Source organism: Neopsephotus bourkii, unplaced genomic scaffold, assembly GCF_033783945.1.
Source record: "Neopsephotus bourkii isolate Nb327-2 ecotype Australia unplaced genomic scaffold, CSIRO-AGI_Nbou_v1 NB_857, whole genome shotgun sequence".
Lineage (NCBI taxonomy): Eukaryota > Metazoa > Chordata > Aves > Psittaciformes > Psittacidae > Neopsephotus > Neopsephotus bourkii.
Genome location: NW_026901353.1, coordinates 127543 through 149158, shown reverse-complemented (window position 1 = coordinate 149158; position 21616 = coordinate 127543). Strand labels below are relative to the sequence as shown.

The 21616-nt window shown below is 57.0% G+C and overlaps 1 protein-coding gene across 1 annotated transcript; it reads right to left on the bottom strand.

The window, feature by feature from the left end:
• Positions 1 to 809: 809 nt before the first annotated feature.
• On the bottom strand, positions 810 to 21610 carry LOC133213921 (LIM homeobox transcription factor 1-alpha-like). The gene is made up of 8 exons (XM_061356516.1): positions 21486 to 21610; positions 18629 to 18815; positions 4345 to 4577; positions 3245 to 3402; positions 3078 to 3155; positions 2044 to 2179; positions 1251 to 1412; positions 810 to 1071 (listed from the first exon to the last, which is right to left on the bottom strand). Exons 1-8 carry the CDS (start codon positions 21541 to 21543, stop codon positions 917 to 919), a joined length of 1167 nt encoding a protein of 388 aa, XP_061212500.1. The 5' UTR covers positions 21544 to 21610; the 3' UTR covers positions 810 to 916.
• Positions 21611 to 21616: the final 6 nt, after the last annotated feature.

Sequence of the window (21616 nt, the reverse complement as noted above, 5' to 3'; positions counted from 1 at the left end):
TTGGAGAGGCTGCACACCTTTAAAACCAGCTTGGATGGGGCTTGGATGGGCCCCATGTACAGAGCCATCAGCTCCCCGCCTGCATCCCTGAGGATGCCAGGTTGGGAAAGAGCCACTGTTCCCTTTGGGAGTGGTGTGTCCAGTTCACACAGATGAGGGCGGGTGGGTATTCCTTGTGCTGGTGTGCTGTTAGCATCCTGGGAACACCCGGCCTTGCCTGGAATTCCAGCTCTCCTTCACCTATGGGATGAATGAAACCCCAACTTTGGGTCCTAGGCAGGAGAATAAAGAGCATCCCATGGGTGACAACAGAGACCTCCATTCTCTGCTCACTCTTTCTTGCCCTTTTTAGGGTACAAAGCATCACTCCTTGTGGCTCGCCCGCCCCATGGCATGGGGATGGATGAGGGATGCGCGTCACCGAGTGGCAAACACTGGGACCCATGGAAAACGCAGGGAGCAGCAGGGGCATCCCTTAGCCATGCCCCAGGACCCTGGATTTCCCCGTTGCAAGTCCCAGCGTTGGGAAATGAGGCAGAGGAGCACGGCAAACGGCAACCAAGGCTTCAAGAAAGGGACTTGTGGCTCCTGCTGCTTGTAGGGGCGGCTCTGGGCGGTCTCTGCTCGCAGGACACGATGCTCAAAAGCTTCAACACTGGACAGACTGCTAAAGGTACAGCTAAAGGACATCATAGCATGGGCCTACTCGTGGCTAGAAGAGGAGAGGGGCTCCCCCAGGTCCTTGAGGCTCCGCAAGGGCCCCATGAGTTAGCGCTTGGGTGTGATGGAGCTGCCTCTCCCATTCAAGGAACGTCTCTGGAGGTCTCAGCCTTGGTTCTTGTCCCTCAGCCTCACTCTGAGGAGGGAGCAGCATCCCCTGGAGCCCTCAGATGAAGGGTTGGAGGCTTTCCCACGGTCAGGATGTGAAGTAGGAGCTCTGCATGGAGTAGAGGCGGTCGATGGGGTTGCCCACGCGGGCTTGGAGGAGGTTGGCCTCAGGTGTGGAGAGCAGGCAGTCCCCCAGGGGGCCGATGCTGTCGCTGTCCATGTCGTGAAAGACCCCTTCCGAGTCTGGAAGAGGAAGGAAAAGGGGAACAGGGGTGAAGGTGGCCTTGAGCACAGCCCACGGCAAGAGCCCATGGTGATGAGAAGGGCTCAGCACCAAAGCCAAGCCCTGGGGACCGCTGCTTGGCACGGCTTGGACCCGGCGCTGCGGTTGGGATGCAGGATGCTCCTCAGCATCCTCCTACCGTAGGGGTGCAGGTGGTCTCCTGGCAGCTGGGGGGGGGTCAGCCCTTGTCTGTACAGCTCTGTGCTGTAGGCGTTCTGGTCCAGGGGCAGGAGCTGCTGCTGCTGGGGGATCCTGGGGTAGGGAACCAGGAGCCCATCCAAGCCGGGAACGCTGGCGCTGTCTAAAGACACGAGCGGTGGGGATGGGTTGGAGCAAAGGGTGCTCAGGGCACTGGCACTGGGACAGCAGCGCTGAGCTCCGGGTGTTCAGAGAACCATGGGATGCTTTGGGATGGAAAGGAGCTCATGGGCAAGGATGCCTCGCACTGGACCGCGACACCCAAGGCTCTGCTTTGAGCACCGCTGGAGATGGAGCATTCACCACTTCTCTGAGCATCATGCAACAGGAAAAACCCCATTGTCTTCCCTGAAGGGATAGGACAAGAGGGACCAGCCTCAAGTTGTTCCGAGGGAGGTTGGGATGGAGGTGAGGAGCAATTCCTTCCCCAAAGGGCGGTCAGGCCTTGGAAGAGGCATTGGAACATTGGAAGTGTTAGTGCCTTAGTGCCATGGGTTAGGGGTGGCCTTGGGAGAGCCGGGCTAAAAGTTGGATTTAATGAGCTTAAAGCTCTTTTCCAGCCTGGTTGATGCCATGGTTCCATGGCAAACGGGAGGTGGGTGCTGCGCCACGAGTCCGGGGCCTCGATGCCTGCTTGCTCCATTGTACGCACCAGTTCCATCCCACCCTGCTCATCTCTCCTTGCATCCCCTCTCCCATACACCCAGGCCAGCCCCTCCATCCCAGCTCCTCACCTTCGCTGTCATCGTTGCTCTGCCTGCTGTTGCGACCGGTGCCTCTGCCCGTGCCCAGGCGAGGGTTGCCCAACTGGTCCTGCTCCTGCTGCTGCTGCTGCTGCTGCTGCTGCTGCCTGCGGGCAATCTTCTTCATCTGCAAGGGGATGGGGATGGGGATGGGATGGGATGGGGATGGGATGGGGATGGATGGGATGGGGATGGGGATGGGATGGGGATGGGGATGGGATGGGGATGAGGATGGGATGGGGATGGGGATGGGATGGGGATGAGGATGGGATGGGGATGGGGATGGGATGGGGATGAGGATGGGATGGGGATGGGGATGGGATGGGGATGAGGATGGGATGGGGATGGGGATGGGGATGGGATGAGGATGGGGATGGGGATGGGGATGGAGAGCCTGGGTCTGAGGTTCCGACTGAGGGAGGGAGCTGTGCTTGACACCGCAGTGACAGCGGCTGCTTGCCTTTTGCATGGACCCTGCTGAGCTCCAACCCTGTTCACCCCTCCCAACTGCCTCCTCTGCAGCCAATGCTCTCTGCAGGGCCTAAAGGGGCTACAGGGAACTTGGAGAGGGGCTTTGGGCAAGGGATGGAGGAGTGGGACAAAGGGGAATGGCTTGAACCTGCCCGAGGGGAGATGGAGATGAGCTCTTCCCCATGAGAGTGGTGGGACACTGGGATGGGTCGAATGGAGAAGGTTGGGATGCTCCATCCCTCATAGTGCTCACGGCCAGGTTGGGGCAAGCTGCTCCAGTGGAAGATGCCCCTCCCCGTGGCAGGGGGGTGGAACTGGATGAGCTTTAAGGTCCCTCCCACCCCACTTTATGATCTATACTTAACAGGGTTTGTGCTCCACTTTGAGCTGTTGCTACTCCTGGGTCTGTGGTGTAAGACGAGCTTGGACCGCGCTTTGGTTCCCGTGGTCCTCTCACCTCCCCTTCCATCCCTAAGCTGCTCTTAGCTCCCTTTTAACTGAGCAAGGACTCTTGGGAGCCCATAGACCCCGTGGCATGGGAACCCCTCCCTCACCTTGGCTCTTTGGTTCTGGAACCAGACCTGCACCACGCGCACCGTCAAGCCCGTCTCGGCTGCCAGGGTCTCTCGTACCTGTCCCCAAACCCCAGAGAGCTGCATCAGGACTGGAGCTGCTTTTCAGCACCTCCAGGCCCCCGAAGGCTCCCTCGGGCTCCTTCTACCTTCCTGCAGGGCTTCGAGGAGACCTCGAAGGAGGCCTTGAAGGCTCGGCGCTGCTGCGTGGTGAGGATGGTGCGCGGGCGCTTGGAGCGCTTGTGGTCCTTGCTCTCCTCGCTGCCCTTGCCCTGCGAGTGGCCGCCGTCTTCGTCCTCGCTCTTCACTGCAAGGCAAGGGGGGATTGGGATGCGCTCACCCCAGAGACAGCCCCGCATCACCCCTCCTATAGCGTCTCACATCGGCCCATCCAATGGGGTGATTGGTGTCTGCATCACATGAGGGGACCTCAGCAGCTTGGTACCCGTCTATCTCCAAGGGGAGAAGATGCTACAGCCTCCACTGACCTTCATCCCCTCCCTTTGCAACCAGCCCCATAAATAAGGACCTGCCCTTTCCAAGGTTCCCCCTCATCACCTCTCTTAGAATGTCTCAGATCAGCCCATCCAATGGTCTTTGCATCGCACGAGGGGACCTCAGCAGCCTGGTACCCCTATCTCCAAGGGGAGAAGATGCTACAGCCTCCACTGACCTTCATCCCCTCCCTTTGCAACCAGCCCCATAAATAAGGACCTGCCCTTTACAAGGCTCCCCCTTATCACCCGCCCATCCAATGGTCTTTGCATCGCACAAGTGGACCTCAGCAGGCTGGTACCCCCCTATCTCCAAGGGGAGAAGATGCTACAGCCTCCACTGACCTTCATCCCCTCCCTTTGCAACCAGCCCCATAAGTAAGAACTTGCCCTTTACAAGGCTCCTCCTTATCACCCCTCCTGTAACATCTCAGATCAGCCCATCCAATGGTCTTTGCATCGCACAGGTGGACCTCAGCAGCCTGGTACCCCCCTATCTCCAAGGGGAGAAGATGCTACAGCCTCCACTGACCTTCATCCCCTCCCTTTGGACCTGCCCTTTACAAGGTTCCCCCTTATTACCCGCCCATCCAATGGTCTTTGCATCGCACAAGGGGACCTCAGCAGCCTGGTACCCCGCTGTTCCCAATGGGAGAAGATGCTACAGCCTCCACTGACCTCCATCCCCTCCCTTTGCAACCAGCCCCATAACTGAGCAGGACCTGCCCGTTCCGAGGCTCCCCCTCAGCCCTCACCGGACTCGGTGGGCGCGGGGCTGATGGCGCTCAGCATCTCCTTCTCCTTCTCGTAGTCGCTGCGGCAGAGGAGCTGCCCTTCCTTGAGCACGAACTCGTCGCCGCGCTGCAGGCGCCGCTCGCACTCGCAGCAGCAGAAGCAGTGCACGTGGTAGACGTTCTCCAGCACCCTCATGATGAGCTCCGAGGGGGCGATCGCCTTCAAGCAGCTGCTGCACTTGGTCTGGAAGAGCCTGTAGGGGAGTCCAGGGGGGTTAAAGGCTTCAGAGGGCAGGCTCGGACCCGGGTTGGGGTCTGGAAGCCAATGGGGTCGCTTCAGCAGAGGTTTGGGGCCCAACTCACCCCATGATGTGCCAACGCGTTGGAGAACCTGCCCTAGGGGAAGCTGTCCCTGCCCATTGTGAAGAGTGAGCTTTAAGATCCCTTAAACCCAACCCATGCCACGATTCCACGATCCCAAATGGCTTTTGGTGCTTCCTGAGCCTCCCTCATAGCAGGGAGCACCACAACAGGACAGAGCTCAAGGTCCCCTCTTCCCCTGTAGGGCTGTTTGAACCCGTAAGGATGCTCCCATGGAAGCTCTCCCTATGGGGGTCTCACACATAGGGGATGCTGTTTGTGCCCTACGGCAAAGCAAGCGCTGAGCATCCGTGCGCCGAGCAGATGGTTGTGATGAAGTCATTGGGGCTCTAAACAAGTGGGAGCGGTGCTGACAGCTTCTCTTGAGCCACTTGACAAGAGAAAGTAATAAAACAGGGATTAATTAGGCTGTTGTTTAAACACACAGGAGCTTCCCCACCAGCAGGGAACTCATAAACTGGGATTGCCAACGAGGCTGGGTTAATCCTCCTGGCAAACTCTATGGAGCGGGATGAAGAGGCTTTACAGGGCTGGGCTCAGCCCTTCCAAATACCACCGTGGATTTGTGCCGGGCAGCGGATGGAGGCACTGGGATGCTCCAAGTGGGATGGGATGGGATGGGATTTGTGGCCCCTTTGTGTTGAGGCTGGTTTGCGTGCGTGTTCCTCCCGCCCGCTCTCTTTGTCTGCCTGGAGGGCACGCTTGGAATATAAGCATGGAATTTGGGTTGAGATGGGAGCAAGGAGCAGCCTTTTAACCGCATCTCCCTTAGGAAAGGGTGAACTGGGAGCAGGAACTGGGCTGAGCCCCTTTCTTAACCCCAGCATCCTTCTATTGCACAAGTGATAGGGATAAAAAGGACCCAGCAGTAGAGCCAGTGCATGCTCACAGGTACCTGGGGTCAGCAGGAGCATGAGGCACGTGCCTGGCCTTCAATCCCGCATGGAAGCTGATGGGATGGAGCCTGCCCCTGTGCTCATTGCAACCCCGAGCATCAGGAGCAGGGATTCCCCCCTCAAGCCTGGTTGATGGTGATGGATGAGCAGCAAAGGCCAGGGCTGCTCCAAGTGAAGGAGGCTCAATGGGAAGAGGTTCCAGTCGCTCCTTCAGGCCTTGCTTCCAGTTTGGATCTTACTTTATTCCATGCCCAGCGAGCAGACTTTGCCTTGTCTTCATCTTCTAGAGAGCCTCCTGTGGTTGGTGATGCCGCTTGTGGGCACTCAAACCATTCCTCTTGCCCGGTTTCTGCTCCTCATCCCAATGCATCCCATTGGAAAGTGAGCCCTGGCTTTTCCTTGCATCCCAGGTGGGAGAAGGACCCCAAGGAAGGTCTCCCATCCTTCAGTAGGCACAAACCTGCTTTGGCTTTGGGACAAGCCCCAAGCTCCCATCTGCTCTTCCCATATCCCTCAGGGACAGGATGACTCCTGTGTTCCACCCCAGAGCCCCACATCCAGAGGCATCCATAGACCTGACAAACAGAAGCATTCCTTCAATACCCTGACCCGTTTCCAAGGAAGGGATGGGATAAGTTAGGGAAACACTGATGGAAAAGTCCCTGTCTTGTTCCATGCTTGTGTTTCCTTTACTTTTATCCATATGGATACTGGAGCATTCCCTGTCTCCTTTTCCATTTCCAGCCTCTGCTATCCCCAATTCCTTGGGGAAAACACCTGGAATCTTGCTTAGCCAAGGCAGGTAGAGGAGAGCTGTGAGCGTGATGGGCTTCCATTGAGCTGTTGGAGCAAGGCCATGAGGATGAGCAGGGACTGGAGCAGCTCCCATATGGAGCCAGGCTGAGAACATTGGGAACGTGGAAGTCATTGGGTCTAGTGTGAGGTGTCCCTGCCTATGGCAGGGGGTTGGAGCTGGGTGATCGTAAGCTCCTTTCCAACCTGGGACTCTGTAGTGGGATGGAGCCACACAAGGATGCATGGAAAGATGCTGGAGCTGGGCATGGAGTCCCATTCACCCACCAAGCTTGGGATGAAGCAGTTAGGAACAGCTCCTTATAGGCACTGTCTTCCTATGGAAAGAGATGGCTTTAGCATCTCCCAAGTGATGGAAGCGCCGCTCGTGCACCGTAACCCAATAAAGCTCCGGGCATCCAGGACCTGCATCTCCCAGCTAAGGCCCGAAAGCAAATCCCCTCCTCTCTGTGCTAATTGAAGGCAGCACCCAGCAAAGCAGCTCATAACCACGGTGTCAGCTCGCATTACACCAAATTAAAATTCTCAGCCCCTTCCAACACCAGGAATTCCTAAAGAGCCCGGTTTTAATATTGCCGGAATCCGGTTAAGCCAAGGTAATAGTGTTTGCGTTGCCATGGGAACCAACCGCATCTCTCCCCCTCGTTGGTAGGGGCTCCCGACGAGGTTTGGGAGCTGTGGATGTGGCTATGGGATGTGTGGAGCGTGGTGAGACGAGGGGATGGAAAGGGGGTTGGGGACCAGCAAAGGGATGGCAGGGGTAGGACCAAGGGGTGATGGGGTCAAACTGGAACAGGGAGGTTGAGGTTGGAGATAAAGGGAAGCTCTTCCCTGTGAGGGTGCTGGCACACTGGGATAGGTTGGCCCAAGGATGTTGTGGATGCTCCATCAATGGCAATGTCCAAGACAGAGCTTTGGGTGCCATGGTCTAAGGGTGAGGTGTCCCTGCCCATGATGCAGGAACTGGAGCATCTTCATCACCTTTCCAACCCATCCCATTCCATGATTCCATGGTTCTGAGGGCATTGAGGACCAGCAGGGACACAAGGGAGGTCCCTGCTTGCTCCCAGAGAAGAGCCTCACCCCCATGGACACTGAATGCAGGAGAAGTGATGCTGCGGACAGCAGAGCAGCCTGCACATCCTTGGAGACAGCATCCTGCAGCATGGAGTGACCTATTCTGTATTCCGTGTATATACCCCCTGTTCTTTGTGCCATTACCAAGCTGCTTCTCCTTCCCTAACAAAGCAGGTTTGGAGCACCCAGATGTGATTCCTTCCCCCTGGAAGTGTGGAGCAGCAGGAAGAGGAACGGCAGCAAAGCCACCGCCTGCGTCCATCCGGCTTTCACGCATGGATGAGGGGCTCTGAGACCTTCCTGCATCACCTCAGACATCTCCTGGACCTCATTTAGGCCTGGTAAAACTTGATTCTCCCTTCATCCTTGCAGAGCATCCCTGGCCCGGCTCTCTGTGCCCATGGCTCTGGAGGAGAAGCCGCATCCCAGCTCTCCAGGTGGGGATGGGATGAACTGAGCCCCTCTTGCATTGCCATGGCACAGAGAAGACCCTGACCCAGGCCTGGGAAGGGTAATTTGGGCAGCCCAGGGTTGTGTGGCTGGGATTAAGAGGTGTTAATGAAGCAAGGAATAATGAAGGGAGCCTGGGCTTCATGGAGCCAGCTTATTTGGTTAGGGTTTAGTCAAAATGAAGCGGGCCAGGCTTAAGCAAGGGCTGTTTACTTAGCACTGAGCTGCAGAATCCATTGTGGAGGCCTGAAAGAGCCAGGTGGGATCTCAAAGCCCCCTTCCACCTTTGGGGCTGGGGGGCTCGGGGTGGGATGGGGACGGAAGGGGGTACCCAAGGGGCACGAGGAGGCAGCAGCAGCACAATCCGCTCTTTCATTGCCCCCCTCCAACAGCCATTGACCCCCCAGCTGAGCACTATGGAATGGCACCAGGGGATTAAGGGAATGGGGAGGGAGGGGGGGGGTATCTCCTTCTGCTTCATTTCTGGCTCAGAGGGAGAAGGAGTCATTTGGGAGCATCGGCTGCCTTTATCCTCCATCCCCTCCACTGCTCTTTGTGGCTCGACATGGGCAGATTTAAGGCCAGAAAGGAGCTTTTTAATGGTGGTGGCACACAATTGTGCCTCTTGCCCCCAACCCCCCCCCCCCCAATGAGAGAAGTCGGGTTTGGGGATGGAGCATCAGCAAAGAGCTCAGCATCCACCACCGTGAGCATCTCCAAGGGACCCCAAACCCCTGCATCTCCCATGTGTGGTCCTGCTTGACCAACCCTTGGGGGAGGACTCCGTTAGCATCAACCCCCCTAAAAACCGATGCTGAAAACACACACAAACCACCCCAAATGGATGGAACGGGGACCAGGGCATCCCCAAGGAGCCCCCCCCAAAGAGGCTCCCAAAGATGGGGAGCTTCATAAATATACAAGGGGCAGGATGAAGCGGTGCTGTCAGATTCAGTGGGGTCCCTCAAGGGGTTAAACCCCCCCTCCTTGTGAGGATATTGCTGCCAGCGCGGTGGCACGGAGCCATCAGCACATAATCTGATGAACTCCTTTATTGCATTTCACAGGCCTGTCTTCTTTATTAAAATCTCCCAGCATCCCCCAGGCCCCTCTCCTATCGCTGCTGAATGGGAACAAAAAAAGTGGGGTTTGGCTTTTACCCCCCCTTTCCCCTCCTTGCTTTTCCCTATGTCAGTGCCAGGCAGTGATTGCGCTGCGGTGGAGGTGGCTGTCAGGTGATGGGTGATGGAGGGGGGGTGTTCCCGATGGGAAAAGGGGGGTTCTGGGCTTTGGAAAGCATCTTCCTCCTGCCCCATCCATACCCCACCTGCAGGGCTCTGGGCTGCATCCAAAGGAGGTGATGGAGGTGATGGAGGTGATGGAGGTGATGCTGCCCCTTTGCTCTTGGGCTGCATCCAAAGGAGGTGATGGAGGTGATGCTGCCCCTTTGCTCTTGGGCTGCATCCAAAGGAGGTGATGGAGGTGATGCTGCCCCTTTGCTCTCGGGCTGCATCCAAAGGTGATGGAGGTGATGCTGCCCCTTTGCTCTCGGGCTGCATCCAAAGGAGGTGATGGAGGTGATGCTGCCCCTTTGCTCTCAGGCTGCATCCAAAGGAGGTGATGGAGGTGATGCTGCCCCTTTGCTCTCGGGCTGCATCCAGCTCTGGTGTCCTCAATGTAAGGACATGGAGCTGTTGGAGCAAGGCCAGAGGAGGCCACAGGGATGAGCTGGAGGAGCTCCTGTGTGGAGCCAGGCTGAGAACATTGGGGATGGAGAAGAGAAGCTGCCCCTTTGCTCAGGGCAGCTCTCAGTACCCAAAGGGGCTACAAGGATGCTGGAGAGGGACCTGCATCAGGGATAGGCCAAGGGGTGATGGGTTCAGACTGGAACAGGGGAGTTCAGGTTGGAGATAAGGAAGTTCTTTACTGGGAGGGTGCTGGAAGGTGGGACTGGGCCCGGGTTACAGCTTTGGTTTGATGCTTCTATTGCTCTGCCGCCCATGCACAGACCCCATTGTAGTTCCTAAGCTCTGTGGGGTCATGGAATGGGTTGGGTTGGAAGGGAGCTTCAAGCTCCTCCAGTTCCAATGCTGTTGTGCAGCCGGCAGGAACACCAGAGCAAAGCCTGCTCCTAGAGCAGGGGGAAGAGCTTCTGGTCCCACACATCCCCTATGAAGGGAGCCACCACCTCCTTCCTCCCTCCTCTTCCTTCCCCATCTCCACCCAACACAGCACAACCCAAACCCTCTCTCCAGGCCTGCAGGTCTCAAGCTGGGCGCTCTCCATCCCCATTGATCCCATCCTGCCTGGCTACGGGGAAGCCTGCCCATCTCCATTAGTATGCCTGGCAGGAGCAGGGCTCCTCGCCTGAGTTGCTGGGGGTGATATCAGGGCTCCTGATAGCATCCAAGCTCAATATCCTGTTTCTCCCTTTCTCATTTCCTGTTTGCAGGTCTGAAAGCTGCCGTTGTCACAGCGCAAGGAGGGGGGGAGAGGCGGCAGGGCAGCAGGGATGCTGGGCTGGGGATGGGGATGAGGGGGGGGAGGCGCAGGGGCCGTGGGTGCTTTTATTACGGCTTTAATAATGACAAAAGAATATCATTAAACATTCATTAGAATTATTTCATTAAGTTTTACTTCGGGAAGGGGGGGGGGGAGATTAGATATGATGTAAAAAGCAAAGCAATATTGATTGAGGAAAGAGCAAGCTTGGGAGATGGGTTTAAATTAAACTCTCTGCTCGCTCCCGCTTCCCCTCTGTTTGAATGGGGGAAGAAGCTGTGCGGTGGCACAGGGGAGGATGCAGGAGAGCGAAGCAGTAACGGGGCACGGGGCTGATGCCTCCCATCGCAAGTGACATTGGGATCCAGTCTGTCCCAACACGGAGCCTGGCAAAATGCATTCCAAAGGGAGGAAGGGGTTCAGAGATCCAAAGGGTCCCCAAGCTCCAAAGGGTCCCCAAGCTCCAAAGGGTCCCCAAGCTCCAAAGGTTTCCCAAGCTCCAAAGGGTTCCCAAGCTCCAAAGGTTTCCCAAGCTCCAAAGGGTCCCCAAGTTCCAAAGGGTTCCCAAGCTCCAAATGGTCCCCAAGCTCCAAAGGGTCCCCAAGCTCCAAAGGGTCCCCAAGCTCCAAAGGGTCCCCAGGCTCCAAAGGGTTCCCCAGCTCCAAAGGGTCCCCAGGCTCCAAAGGGTTCCCCAGCTCCAAAGGGTCCCCAAGCTCCAAAGGGTCCCCAAGCTCCAAAGGGTCCTGAAGCTCCAAAGGGTTCCCCAAGCTCCAAAGGGTTCTTGGAATAACCCTGGGCCACATCATTGCTGTGGTCCCTATCTAGGTTGGAAATCACAGAGCATCCTCACTGCAAGGCTGGGAATGGGATGGGAAGGAGTCTCCCTTTCAGGTCCTTTAAAGCAGGACTTGCTTTAGAAAGAATTGGAGCTCTCCTTCAAATAAGCCTGAGTTAAGGATTGAGGATGGAGAAGGAGCTGACAGTGACCCCCAGAGCAAGAACCCAAGGTAAAGCTGCTTTAAGGAGTGATCTGCTCCAGCTCTGCTGCAATCCCCTCCCAGGCCCTCTGCATGGGTGCCCTTAAGGCAGACACCCCTTGAGCATCCTCCAGATGTAAAGAGATTAAACTGCCCCTTGGTAGGAGCCTGCCTGTTTAACACAAGGACCCAGCTGCCTTAATGGTGAGATCTCCATGTCCAAACCATCCCATTGCGATGGATGGGGTAGGAATGAAGAGAAGAGGGATTAAAGGGGATAAGAAGAAGGAAAAGCAGAGGAGAAAAGGGAAGTCAATGGGACCAGGTCACAAACTGCAGCAAACTCCTAGTCCACAAAGCACGTTGTACACGAATGGATTCTGCTGCTGCTTGGGATGAATGCAACCAGTTTAAAAGCAAATTGCTCTTCAAGCTCCCTCCCAGCTTCACCTTTCTCCTGGCACCATCGATATCCAGGAACCAGGAAAGGGATTTGGGATGCTGCTTCCCCATGCAGAGCCCACCAGCTCCAATATCACCGCAGCAGCAAGACCCCAGTAATGGGAACCCCCTGTGTGAGCAGAGGTGTGTGAAGCTGCCACCACGATCGTTGGGATAAGCTGTAATTAACCTCATTTAGGCTTAATTGCATTAAGGGGAGTGGGAAAGGAGATTGGATGTGGCTCTCATTCAATCTGTGCTCCAGCAGCGCGGTAGCAAGGCAGGAGGGATGGGGATGGCAGGGATGCAGGGGCAGCATAGGGAAAGAGAGGATTGGGAAGCCAAAGGTAGGGAAACACCTTGGGAGCAGCTTAACCCAAGGGGTTAACGGAGGATCCCTCCTGGAGCATCCCATTCCCAAGGTGCTTGGTGGCATCACCAGCACTCATCCAACATTCCAGCCTTGCTCCTTTAGCGCCTGCTTTTGCTGTTAGGCAAGCTGGCAATAAGGGATGTGAAACACAGGGATGGATGCGCCGCTCTCCATCACTTTGCCATGGATGCGCGAGCTTTCCGTGCTCTTTCCTGCATCCAGCTGGATCCTGGGTGTAAAAGGGAGGAGCAGGGCCTGGGCTCCCCTTGCCATGCTCCAATCCGGGCTCAACCTCCTCTCTTACAGCACTGAGGCTCCGGCGCCTGTTGGGATGCGGGTGCTGGTTGGGACCAGCTCCGCTCCCCAGCGCCGCAGCCCCTGGCACTGCTGGAAGCGGGCTCCGAGGAGCTCGCTCCGGGCACCTTCGCCTTCACGGCTGCCCTCTGGTGGTCCCTGAGCCGGGATGAGGGGGATGCGGCCGGGAGCAGGAGCACGGAGCATCCTTTGGACCCTTCCGCACCTCAAGCGTGCAGGTGATGCCCTCAGTGCCACGGGTTAGTGCTGGGGCATGGGATGCGCTCGGGCATCCTAAAGCTCTTTCCCAAGCCAGTCGCTTCTATGATGCTCTTCCATGATGCCATGGATGCTGCTTTAGGGAAGGGGATGTGAGCTGCAGTGCTCAGTAGCATCCAGACCCCGCTGCAGGCATTCCAGACATGGGGAAGGGAATGGAGGTGTGGGATGACAAGAGCATCAACCCCCAGAGAAGAGAAGGCTCCTGAAGGGGAGACCTTAGGGCAGCTCCAGTGCCTAAAGGGGCCACAAGAAGCTTTGGCCAAGCTTTGTATGCCCATAAAGACACCTGAAAGGGATAAGAAACATCCTTCATTGCAAATGCCAAGGGTCCAAACCAGCTACACCAGTGTCCTGTGCTTGGGAGGGGATGACACCTTGAATCACTGCTGTTCACTTTGCCATCCAAGCCTTTTGGGGTTCATTTATTCCTTTTCCCTGGCTGGCACGGTCTAGCCCATGGCAGGGGTTGGAACTGGGTGATGCCAAGGTCCTTTCCAACCCAACCATTCCATGATCCTATGCTTCCTGCAGTAAGAGCTGACCTTAGACCACAGCCACAGCACCCAAGTTGCTGGTTAAAGGCAGCTCTGCCTGGGAATAGGGTGTAAGTTGATGACAAGGAGAGACTCAAGAGCCCTGGGACATGGAGCATGGAAGGGAAAGCAGCCCAAAAGAGCAAGAATCCATCAAAGTGAAGGGGATTTCATCCCCCAGGTCCAAAGTTCGGCCTCCCCCATGCATGGAACCGAGTGCAGGGAGGCGGAGAGCACGTGGGGGCTGCTTCCTTAACCCCACTCAAGGCCCATCTGCATCTTGCATGGTGATTATGGACTTAGTGCTTTGTTTCCTGGGCCCTGGGAGCAAAGCAAGGCGAGGGAACAGCAGGACCTGGGCTGGGAGAAGCTCTGGGTAATGAATGTCATTCATCACCAGACAGGCTCTGCTCAGCCACCCACCCAATGAGGAAGGAGGGAATCTTTGGGATGGGGGGGGTGGAAAAGGCAGGAGATTCTGGGATTGGGTTGGTTGATGAAGCCTCGGGTCCCTGGGGATGATGTGGGAGGAGCGCTGGGTGGGTGCTGTCAAAGGGTGCCCAGGCTCAGCCCCATCACCCAACGCAAAGGAAGTGGAAGATGCAGGATGCATCTCCTGCATCCCCTCCTATTCTGTTGTGCTGCTCGTGGGGGTACCTGCAGGGACTGCTCCCGGGCATGTGGGCTCCATCCATCCCCCATCCATCCATCCATCCATCCCTTATCCATCCCTTATCCATCCCTCATCCATCCATCCATCCCTCATTCATCCATCCATCCATCCATCCATCCATCCATCATCCATCCATCCATCCCCCATCCATCCATCCATCCATCCCTCATCCATCCATCCATCCCCTCCTGCTCCATGTGCTTCATTGCCTCATTTATCTGCTTGCCCCTATTACAGCCTCCAGCCTGGTGGGGAGCGAGGGCAGGAGAAGACAGGGACATGGAGGGAAACCCCATTGCTGCCCATGGCCAAGGATGGAGCCTTGCCTGCTCAGAGCAAGAGGGTTGGGATGCTCAGCACAGGCCTTTGGTAAAGCAAAGCTTGGGGTTGGAACTGGATGATCCTAAGGTCCTCTCCAACCCCAACCATTCTATGGACGAGCCACCAGAAGCCCCCTTTTACAAGCAGTAGCCATCATCAGCCCTTGCAGTCAGTCACATTTAGGCACTGTTTTGGCCTTGAATCCCTGGTTTTCCGTTATCAACATGCCCCTAGCTCTGTTTTCCGTGTCCTCAAGCTTAGGAAGTGCTCACCAAAGGTCCCAAATGCCACAAAGGGGAAGGAAAAACAAACCCAACAACTCCTTCTGCTTCCAACGTGAATTCCATTGCTTTTAGGGCCTGGTTCCTGGCCCTGGAATGCAGTGGGGTTTGTCCTGCCCTTCTCCTACCTTTGCTCCTATGGAGCCCTCCCACATGGCTTTAAACATTAACCAGCTCGCTCAGAAGAGCTGCCAAGGGGCTGGATGTGGCTCAGGGAGGGTCAATGCTTCCCTCTCTGCCTCTTCAACTGCTCCTTGGTTGCTTCTCTGGGCGCACAAAAGGCTTTGGGGTGCCTTTGCCCTCCCTCTGCATCCCTGCCATCGCCTGAACCTACTTCCTCAAGCTCCTTCCTCCACCTAAGGCAAAAAACCAGCTCCCATTCCCCCTTTTCCAAGCCCTTCCATTCACATCACAGTGTTCACCTCCCTTCTGGGCTTTCCCTATCCCCCACAGCCCAGAGGATGGGCCAGAATGGTCCCAACAGGACGATGCTGGATGTGCCTCCAGGGTACCAAAGGATGCAGCCTCAGAGCTCAGCTTTCCCATCTCTGAGCATCCCTGCTTGGTGTGCAGGGCTGGATGAGGTTGTTTGGGATGGGTTTCCAAAGGCATCTCCCCAAGCCTTGGCCACCCTTTGGCTGTCAACACCATGGGTAGGAACATCCTTGTGGCTTCATGTGCAGCATGAGGTCCTGCCCATCTCAGCCACAAGGATGGGACCAGCCCCAAGAGGATGCTAAAAGGGATGCAGGCAGAGCCGGTGACTGCGCTTCCAGTATCTGAAAGGGGATACAGGGATGCTGGAGAGGGACCATCAGGGACTGTAGGGGTTGGATAAGGGGTGATGGGGTCAGAGTGAAACAGGGAAGTTCAGGTTGGAGATCAGGAAGTTCTGCCCTGTGATGGTACTGGGACACTGGCATGGGTTGAATGGAGAAGTGGTGGATGCTCCATCCCTAGCAGGGTTCCAACAGAGCCTTGGGTGCCATGGTTTAAGGTGAGGGGTTGGAACCGGGTGACCTCCAGCTGTTTTCCAACCCATCCCATTCCCTGAGTCCATGCTCTGGTGTGTGTGTGTCCCTCAACCCTCCCACCAAGGAGATGCTGGGGCCCACGAGGGCGCTTGGAGGCCTCGCTCTGTGCTCAGTGACGATGGGGAAGCTTCAAGACGAGTTCGAGCCGAGTTCAAGCCCGAGTCCCTCGGAGCAAATCATCTCCACATGGGCCAGGGGAGGAGAGGGGAAGGCTTCCAATGGCTCCGATCCCCAGGCAGCTCCCCCAGGCCACGGAGCACACTTCAAAGCACAGGACCCGGCGCTATCGTCCCTTTCCCTTCATCCCCCCCTGCATCCCTCATCCTTTGCCTTTCCACACTCTGGGTTTACAGGGCAGGTGCCTGGGCCCCACATAGGAGGGGAAGAGGCTCCCGAAAGCCTCTAGGCTGTGGGTGGATGGGGTAGGGATGGAGCAACATCCATCTTGATGCTGAGCGTTCCATCCGGAGCACCCCAGCCCACGCCAGCTGCAGCTGCTGCTGCCTTATCTCCCCAGTAAAGCATTTCCCTCTCCTGGAGCAGCTTCACATGAGCAGGGAGCGGTGCCAGATGGGTCTCCCCTCCAGGTCAGTGCAAAGCCCAAGGCGATGCTGGATGCTGCAGCTTGGGATTCATCGCCGACCAAAGCCATGGGCTTTGGCGAGTCAAGGCCAAGATGGAACAGGCTGGAGGGGGGGATAAGGGTCCTGAACAGGAGGATATTCCCATGCTGGAAGCACAGAGGTCCTGAGTGGGGACCCCTTTGGAAGCTGGAGCCCTTCAGGGGGGGTTTGGAGCATTGGAGTGGGATGGAGAGGACCATGGGTAGGAAGAACGAGCGTGGTCACGCTTATCCTGCCCCAAAATCAATGGCAAAGAGCAATGCCGGAGGCTTTCCACGTGGGAACGGCGTCACTGGGCTCGGGACAGGCACCCGGAGGAGGAGAGCGTGCTCCTGACACAAACATGTTCTTATCTGGTTACTGAAGCACAGCGCTCAAACCCGGCTCCTGGCTCCCTGTCAGCAGCCAAACCCAAGACCCTATGGAAGCCCAAAGCATCCCGGGACCCTCGGTGCTTTGGGTGCTCACCCAGCCTTGTCCTTCCTTTGCACACCAAGCTATGGGCAGGCCCTGGAGCGTTTATCACCATCCCCAGCCCTTGCCAAGCACAAGGGAGGAGGCTGCGCTCTCCCTTGTGAGGCACAGGGAAGATAAGATTGGACCGTCAAGGCTCTAGAGGATGCTGCCAAACAGCAGGGGATTGATGGAGCCTCTTCCCAGCAGCATCCCTGGATGCCTGTGTGTGTCCTGTCCCCAGCTCTGCCCAGCAAGTGCCACACACAGGAGGCCACAATGGGCTTGGAGGTCACAGCAACCAACAGCTCATCCCTTCTTCCTCTCCATCCACATCACCGCATTGAATCAAAGCTACCCACTTCGCATCCCAAAGCATCCCTATGGAGACCATGAGCATCCCACCAACCTCCATGCCACCAACACCATGATTCCTTTCTTCAGGCCTCCAACCCAATCTCAACATGGTCCAAACAGAGCTGGGATATGAGGGAAGAGGGAAGGACACCGGGAATCACTCCTCTCCATCCACATCACCGCATTAAATCAAAGCTACCCACTTCCCATCCGAAAGCATCCCTATGGAGACCATGAGCATCCCACCAACCTCCATGCCACCAACACAACGATGCCTTTCCTTAGCCCCCAACCTGATCCCAGCATGGTCCAAACAGAGCCAGGATGGGCAGGAAGAGGGAAGCACACCGGGAATCACTCATCTCCATCCACATCACCGCATTAAATCAAAGCTACCCACTTCCCATCCCAAAGCATCCCTATGGAGACCATGAGCATCTCACCAACCTCCGTGCCACCAACACAACAATGCCTTTCCTTAGCCCCCAACCCGATCCCAACATGGTCCAAACAGAGCCGGGATGGGCAGGAAGAGGGAAGGACACCGGGAATCACTCCTCTCCATCCACATCACCGCATTAAATCAAAGCTACCCACTTCCCGTCCCAAAGCATCCCTATGGAGACCATGAGCATCCCACCAACCTCCATGCCACCAACACAACGATGCCTTTCCTTAGCCCCCAGCCCGATCCCAACATGGTCCAAACAGAGCCGGGATGGGCTGGAAGAGGGAAGCACACCGGGAATCACTCCTCTCCATCCACATCACCGCATTAAATCAAAGCCATCCACTTCCCATCCCAAAGCATCCCTATGGAGACCATGAGCATCCCACCAACCTCCGTGCCACCAACACAACGATGCCTTTCCTTAGCCCCCAACCTGATCCCAACATGTTCCAAACAGAGCCGGGATGGGCAGGAAGAGGGAAGGACACCGGGAATCACTCCTCTCCATCCACATCACCGCATTAAATCAAAGCTACCCACTTCCCATCCCAAAGCATCCCTATGGAGACCATGAGCATCCCACCAACCTCCATGCCACCAACACAACGATGCCTTTCCTTAGCCCCCAACCTGATCCCAACATGGTCCAAACAGAGCCAGGATGGGCAGGAAGAGGGAAGGACACCGGGAATCACTCCTCTCCATCCACATCACCGCATTAAATCAAAGCTACCCACTTCCCATCCCAAAGCATCCCTATGGAGACCATGAGCATCCCACCAACCTCCATGCCACCAACACAACGATGCCTTTCCTTAGCCCCCAACCCGATCCCAACATGGTCCAAACAGAGCCAGGATGGGCAGGAAGAGGGAAGGACACCGGGAATCACTCCTCTCCATCCACATCACCGCATTAAATCAAAGCTACCCACTTCCCATCCCAAAGCATCCCTATGGAGACCATGAGCATCCCACCAACCTCCATGCCACCAACACAACGATGCCTTTCCTTAGCCCCCAGTCTGATCCCAACATGGTCCAAGCAGAGCCAGGATGGGCAGGAACAGGGAAGGACACTGGGTATCACTTACTTCTCATAGTCGTGCTTGCAGTAGAGCTGCCGGTTGCGGCTGTAGCAGCTCCCGGCCAGGGGCTGCAGGCACACGGCGCATTTCACGCAGGCCTCGTGCCACGAGCGCTCATTGACACGGAGCAGGAAGCGGTCGGAGATGGGGGTGTCGCATCCCGCACACACCTCCTGCATCTTGGAGTCGGGACCTGGGAATCAAGGGGGGGAAAGGATGGGGTGAGAAGGGGATGCTCCCCCATGGAACAAGGGTGCGGGGATGTTGGAGCAGGTGGAGAACGTTGGGGCTGGAGAAGAGAAGCTGCACAGAGACCTCAGGGCAGCTCTCAGTATCCAAAGGGGTTACAAGGATGCTGGAGAGGGACCTGCATCAGGGATAGGGGAAGAGGTGATGGGTTCAGCCTGAAACAGGGGAGTTCAGGTTGGAGATAAGGAAGTTCTGCCCCGGGAGGGTGCTGAGGCCCTGGAATGGGTTGAATGGAGAAGTGGTGAATGCTCCATCGCTGGCAGTGCTCAAGACAAAGCCTTGGGTGCCGTGGTCTAAGGGTGAGGCGTCCCTGCCCATAGCAGGGGGTTGGAACCACATCATCTTCATCACCTTTCCCACCCATCCCATTCCGTGATCCTACGATTCCTGTGCTTGGAGGAGAAAAGGCACCGCGAGAAGGGAGTTTTCCTGTGCCAGGAGGGGAAAAGGTGCCCTGAGAAGGGAGTTTTCACCCCAGGTTTGGTGCTGAGAGCGGCTTCAAAAGCCTCCGGAGCTTCGGGATTTGCTGCTGCTCCTCCTCGCCGTTATCAACGCGGAAATCTGTGGCTGCTCTTCAAAGGCTTCAGCAGAGCTCCAAGGTGAAGGAGTGAGCAATAAACGCTCCCTCTGCAGCCGAGCCAGGCAGCTTCAGCCTCTCCCATGGCCACGGCCTCCTTCTCCTTGGCCTATGCGGCCCCTCCATGCCTTTATCCCCCCTGTGAGCTTCTCCATCCCGGGGCGACACCTTCCCAAGCCCCCTGGAAGGGTTGAGGGCACAATGGCATCCCATGGATGATGCTTATGCCCTTAGGACCGTGCTCCATCACTGAGGAAGCAGCTGCTTCTCCCCCTGGATGAGTGGAGCACGGAGCCAGCAGGACCCCAGGATGCAGGAGCCATGAGCAGGAAGCTTCCCCAACACCCAATTTCAGCTTCCCCAATGCCCTGAGGTCATTTGAAAGCCCACGGATGCTTTGAGGAGGCTGCTATGGTGACACCAACACAAGGGGGGGCTTTGTGGGGAGCTTTCTATGCCCCCCCCCCAAATGGGTGTTTGGTGTAAAGGCACCTTTGGGTCCTGCATTGGGCATCGCCTGCATCCCTGTGCTGGGTGATGCTGCTGGGTCCTGGGTGACAACAGCAGCTGGGAGGGGACCAGACGCCCTCCTGCCCATTGGGAGCCAGCACATCAGGAACGGGAATGAGGATTTAATCCCAGAAGAAGGAAAGGGAATGGCTGGTGATGCCGGAGCAGCAGCTTGCATGGCCAAGGCAACAAGGAACTGTGGGCATGCACAGGGCTTCTCCATGGATATTTATCACCCATTGAGGCTCCATTCGTCACTTTTAACTCCTGCCATCAAACGTTGTCGCCCTTCTTGGCCTCCAGCCCATGGGCTGCCTGTGACCCACAAGGTCCAGTGGCTTAGAGGCATCTGGGACTACAAATCCTCAGTTCCTGGTTGACTTAAGGGGGAAAACAGGGAATAATCCAATAGAAAACCAGGCTGGAGCTCTGGGAATGTGGGATCAGCCTCAAAGGGGAGACCCAGAACTTGAGCCCGGGGATGGCTGTCCCTGAGCAGGCAGGAGGATGCTGAGGGGTCGGGGTGGTGGGAAGCAGCAGGATGCAGGGCCCGAGCAGGGGTTAGAGCCCTGCAATAGGTCACACGTGAGTCTCAGCACCAGGCCATGGGCACGGTGATGCTGTAACACTGGGAGAGATCCCCAGCTCCGAGGGGGGAAAGGGATGCAGAAAACCCCATGAAAACTGCCTGAATCCCTCCCGTCCCCCAAGGCAGAGCGGGAGAGGGAGCAAAACTGAAAGTAAAGGAGATTCTGCCTTAAAGACAGCGGGCTTCTGAAACGCAACAGTTTGGACCCACAGGGATGTTAACGAAGAGCATTCCCACCTTCCATGTCATGGCTCCCTGAGGAAGGGAAAGGGACAACAAGGAAGGGGTGGAAAAGGGACGCAGCTCCGGTGCTTCATCCCGGTGTTATCCAAACTTAACCCCCTGCATCCAGGCCCTCCCCAGGCATGTGAACACCCAGATTTCCTCCCTGGAATTCCCAATTTGGATCGGCAAAACCCCATGGTCCAGGGCCCTGCGTGGGATGCTCCCTAAAATCAACCAAGGACCAGGATACCCTGAGGCTCTGAAGGGGCTTATCCAGGAGGCTGGGGCAGACAAGGGATGGATGCTCGGGGTGTTCCTGTCCCCCTCAGGCTCTGTCCCCTTGCGCTGTGTCCGTGGCCAGGGATGCTTTGGGGTGCCAAGATGCCATTTTGCAGCGCTCCCAACACCTTGCAGTGCCTTTGGCTGCCTCAGCATCACCAACGCACCAAGCCAGGCTGGGCGAGGGGTTGCTCCCTCCCCGCTGCTCACCCCGATAATCGCGACAGAGGAGCCGGGAATGCCGATGGGATCGTTCGGGTCGGGGGGGAAACGGGAAGCGCAAGGCAGGGCCTGCGGGTCCCGCTGCAACTTATGGACAAGCCGAGACCCCCCTGGAGCGACCCGGGAGGATGAGGATGGGGATGGGGATGGGGCAGGCGGCCGCGGGTGCTCCCCGGTGCATGGGACCCGCTCCCGGTGTCTCCGGTACTTACCGAAGCCCAGGACCGGCGTCGCCTGCTGCAGGCAGGACGGAGCCTCTTCCGTCTTCATCCCGGCGGGCAGCGTTGGGGCTGCGGGCAGAGAGGAGCGTTAAGGACCGGGACTGCCCGACCCCGCCTCCGGT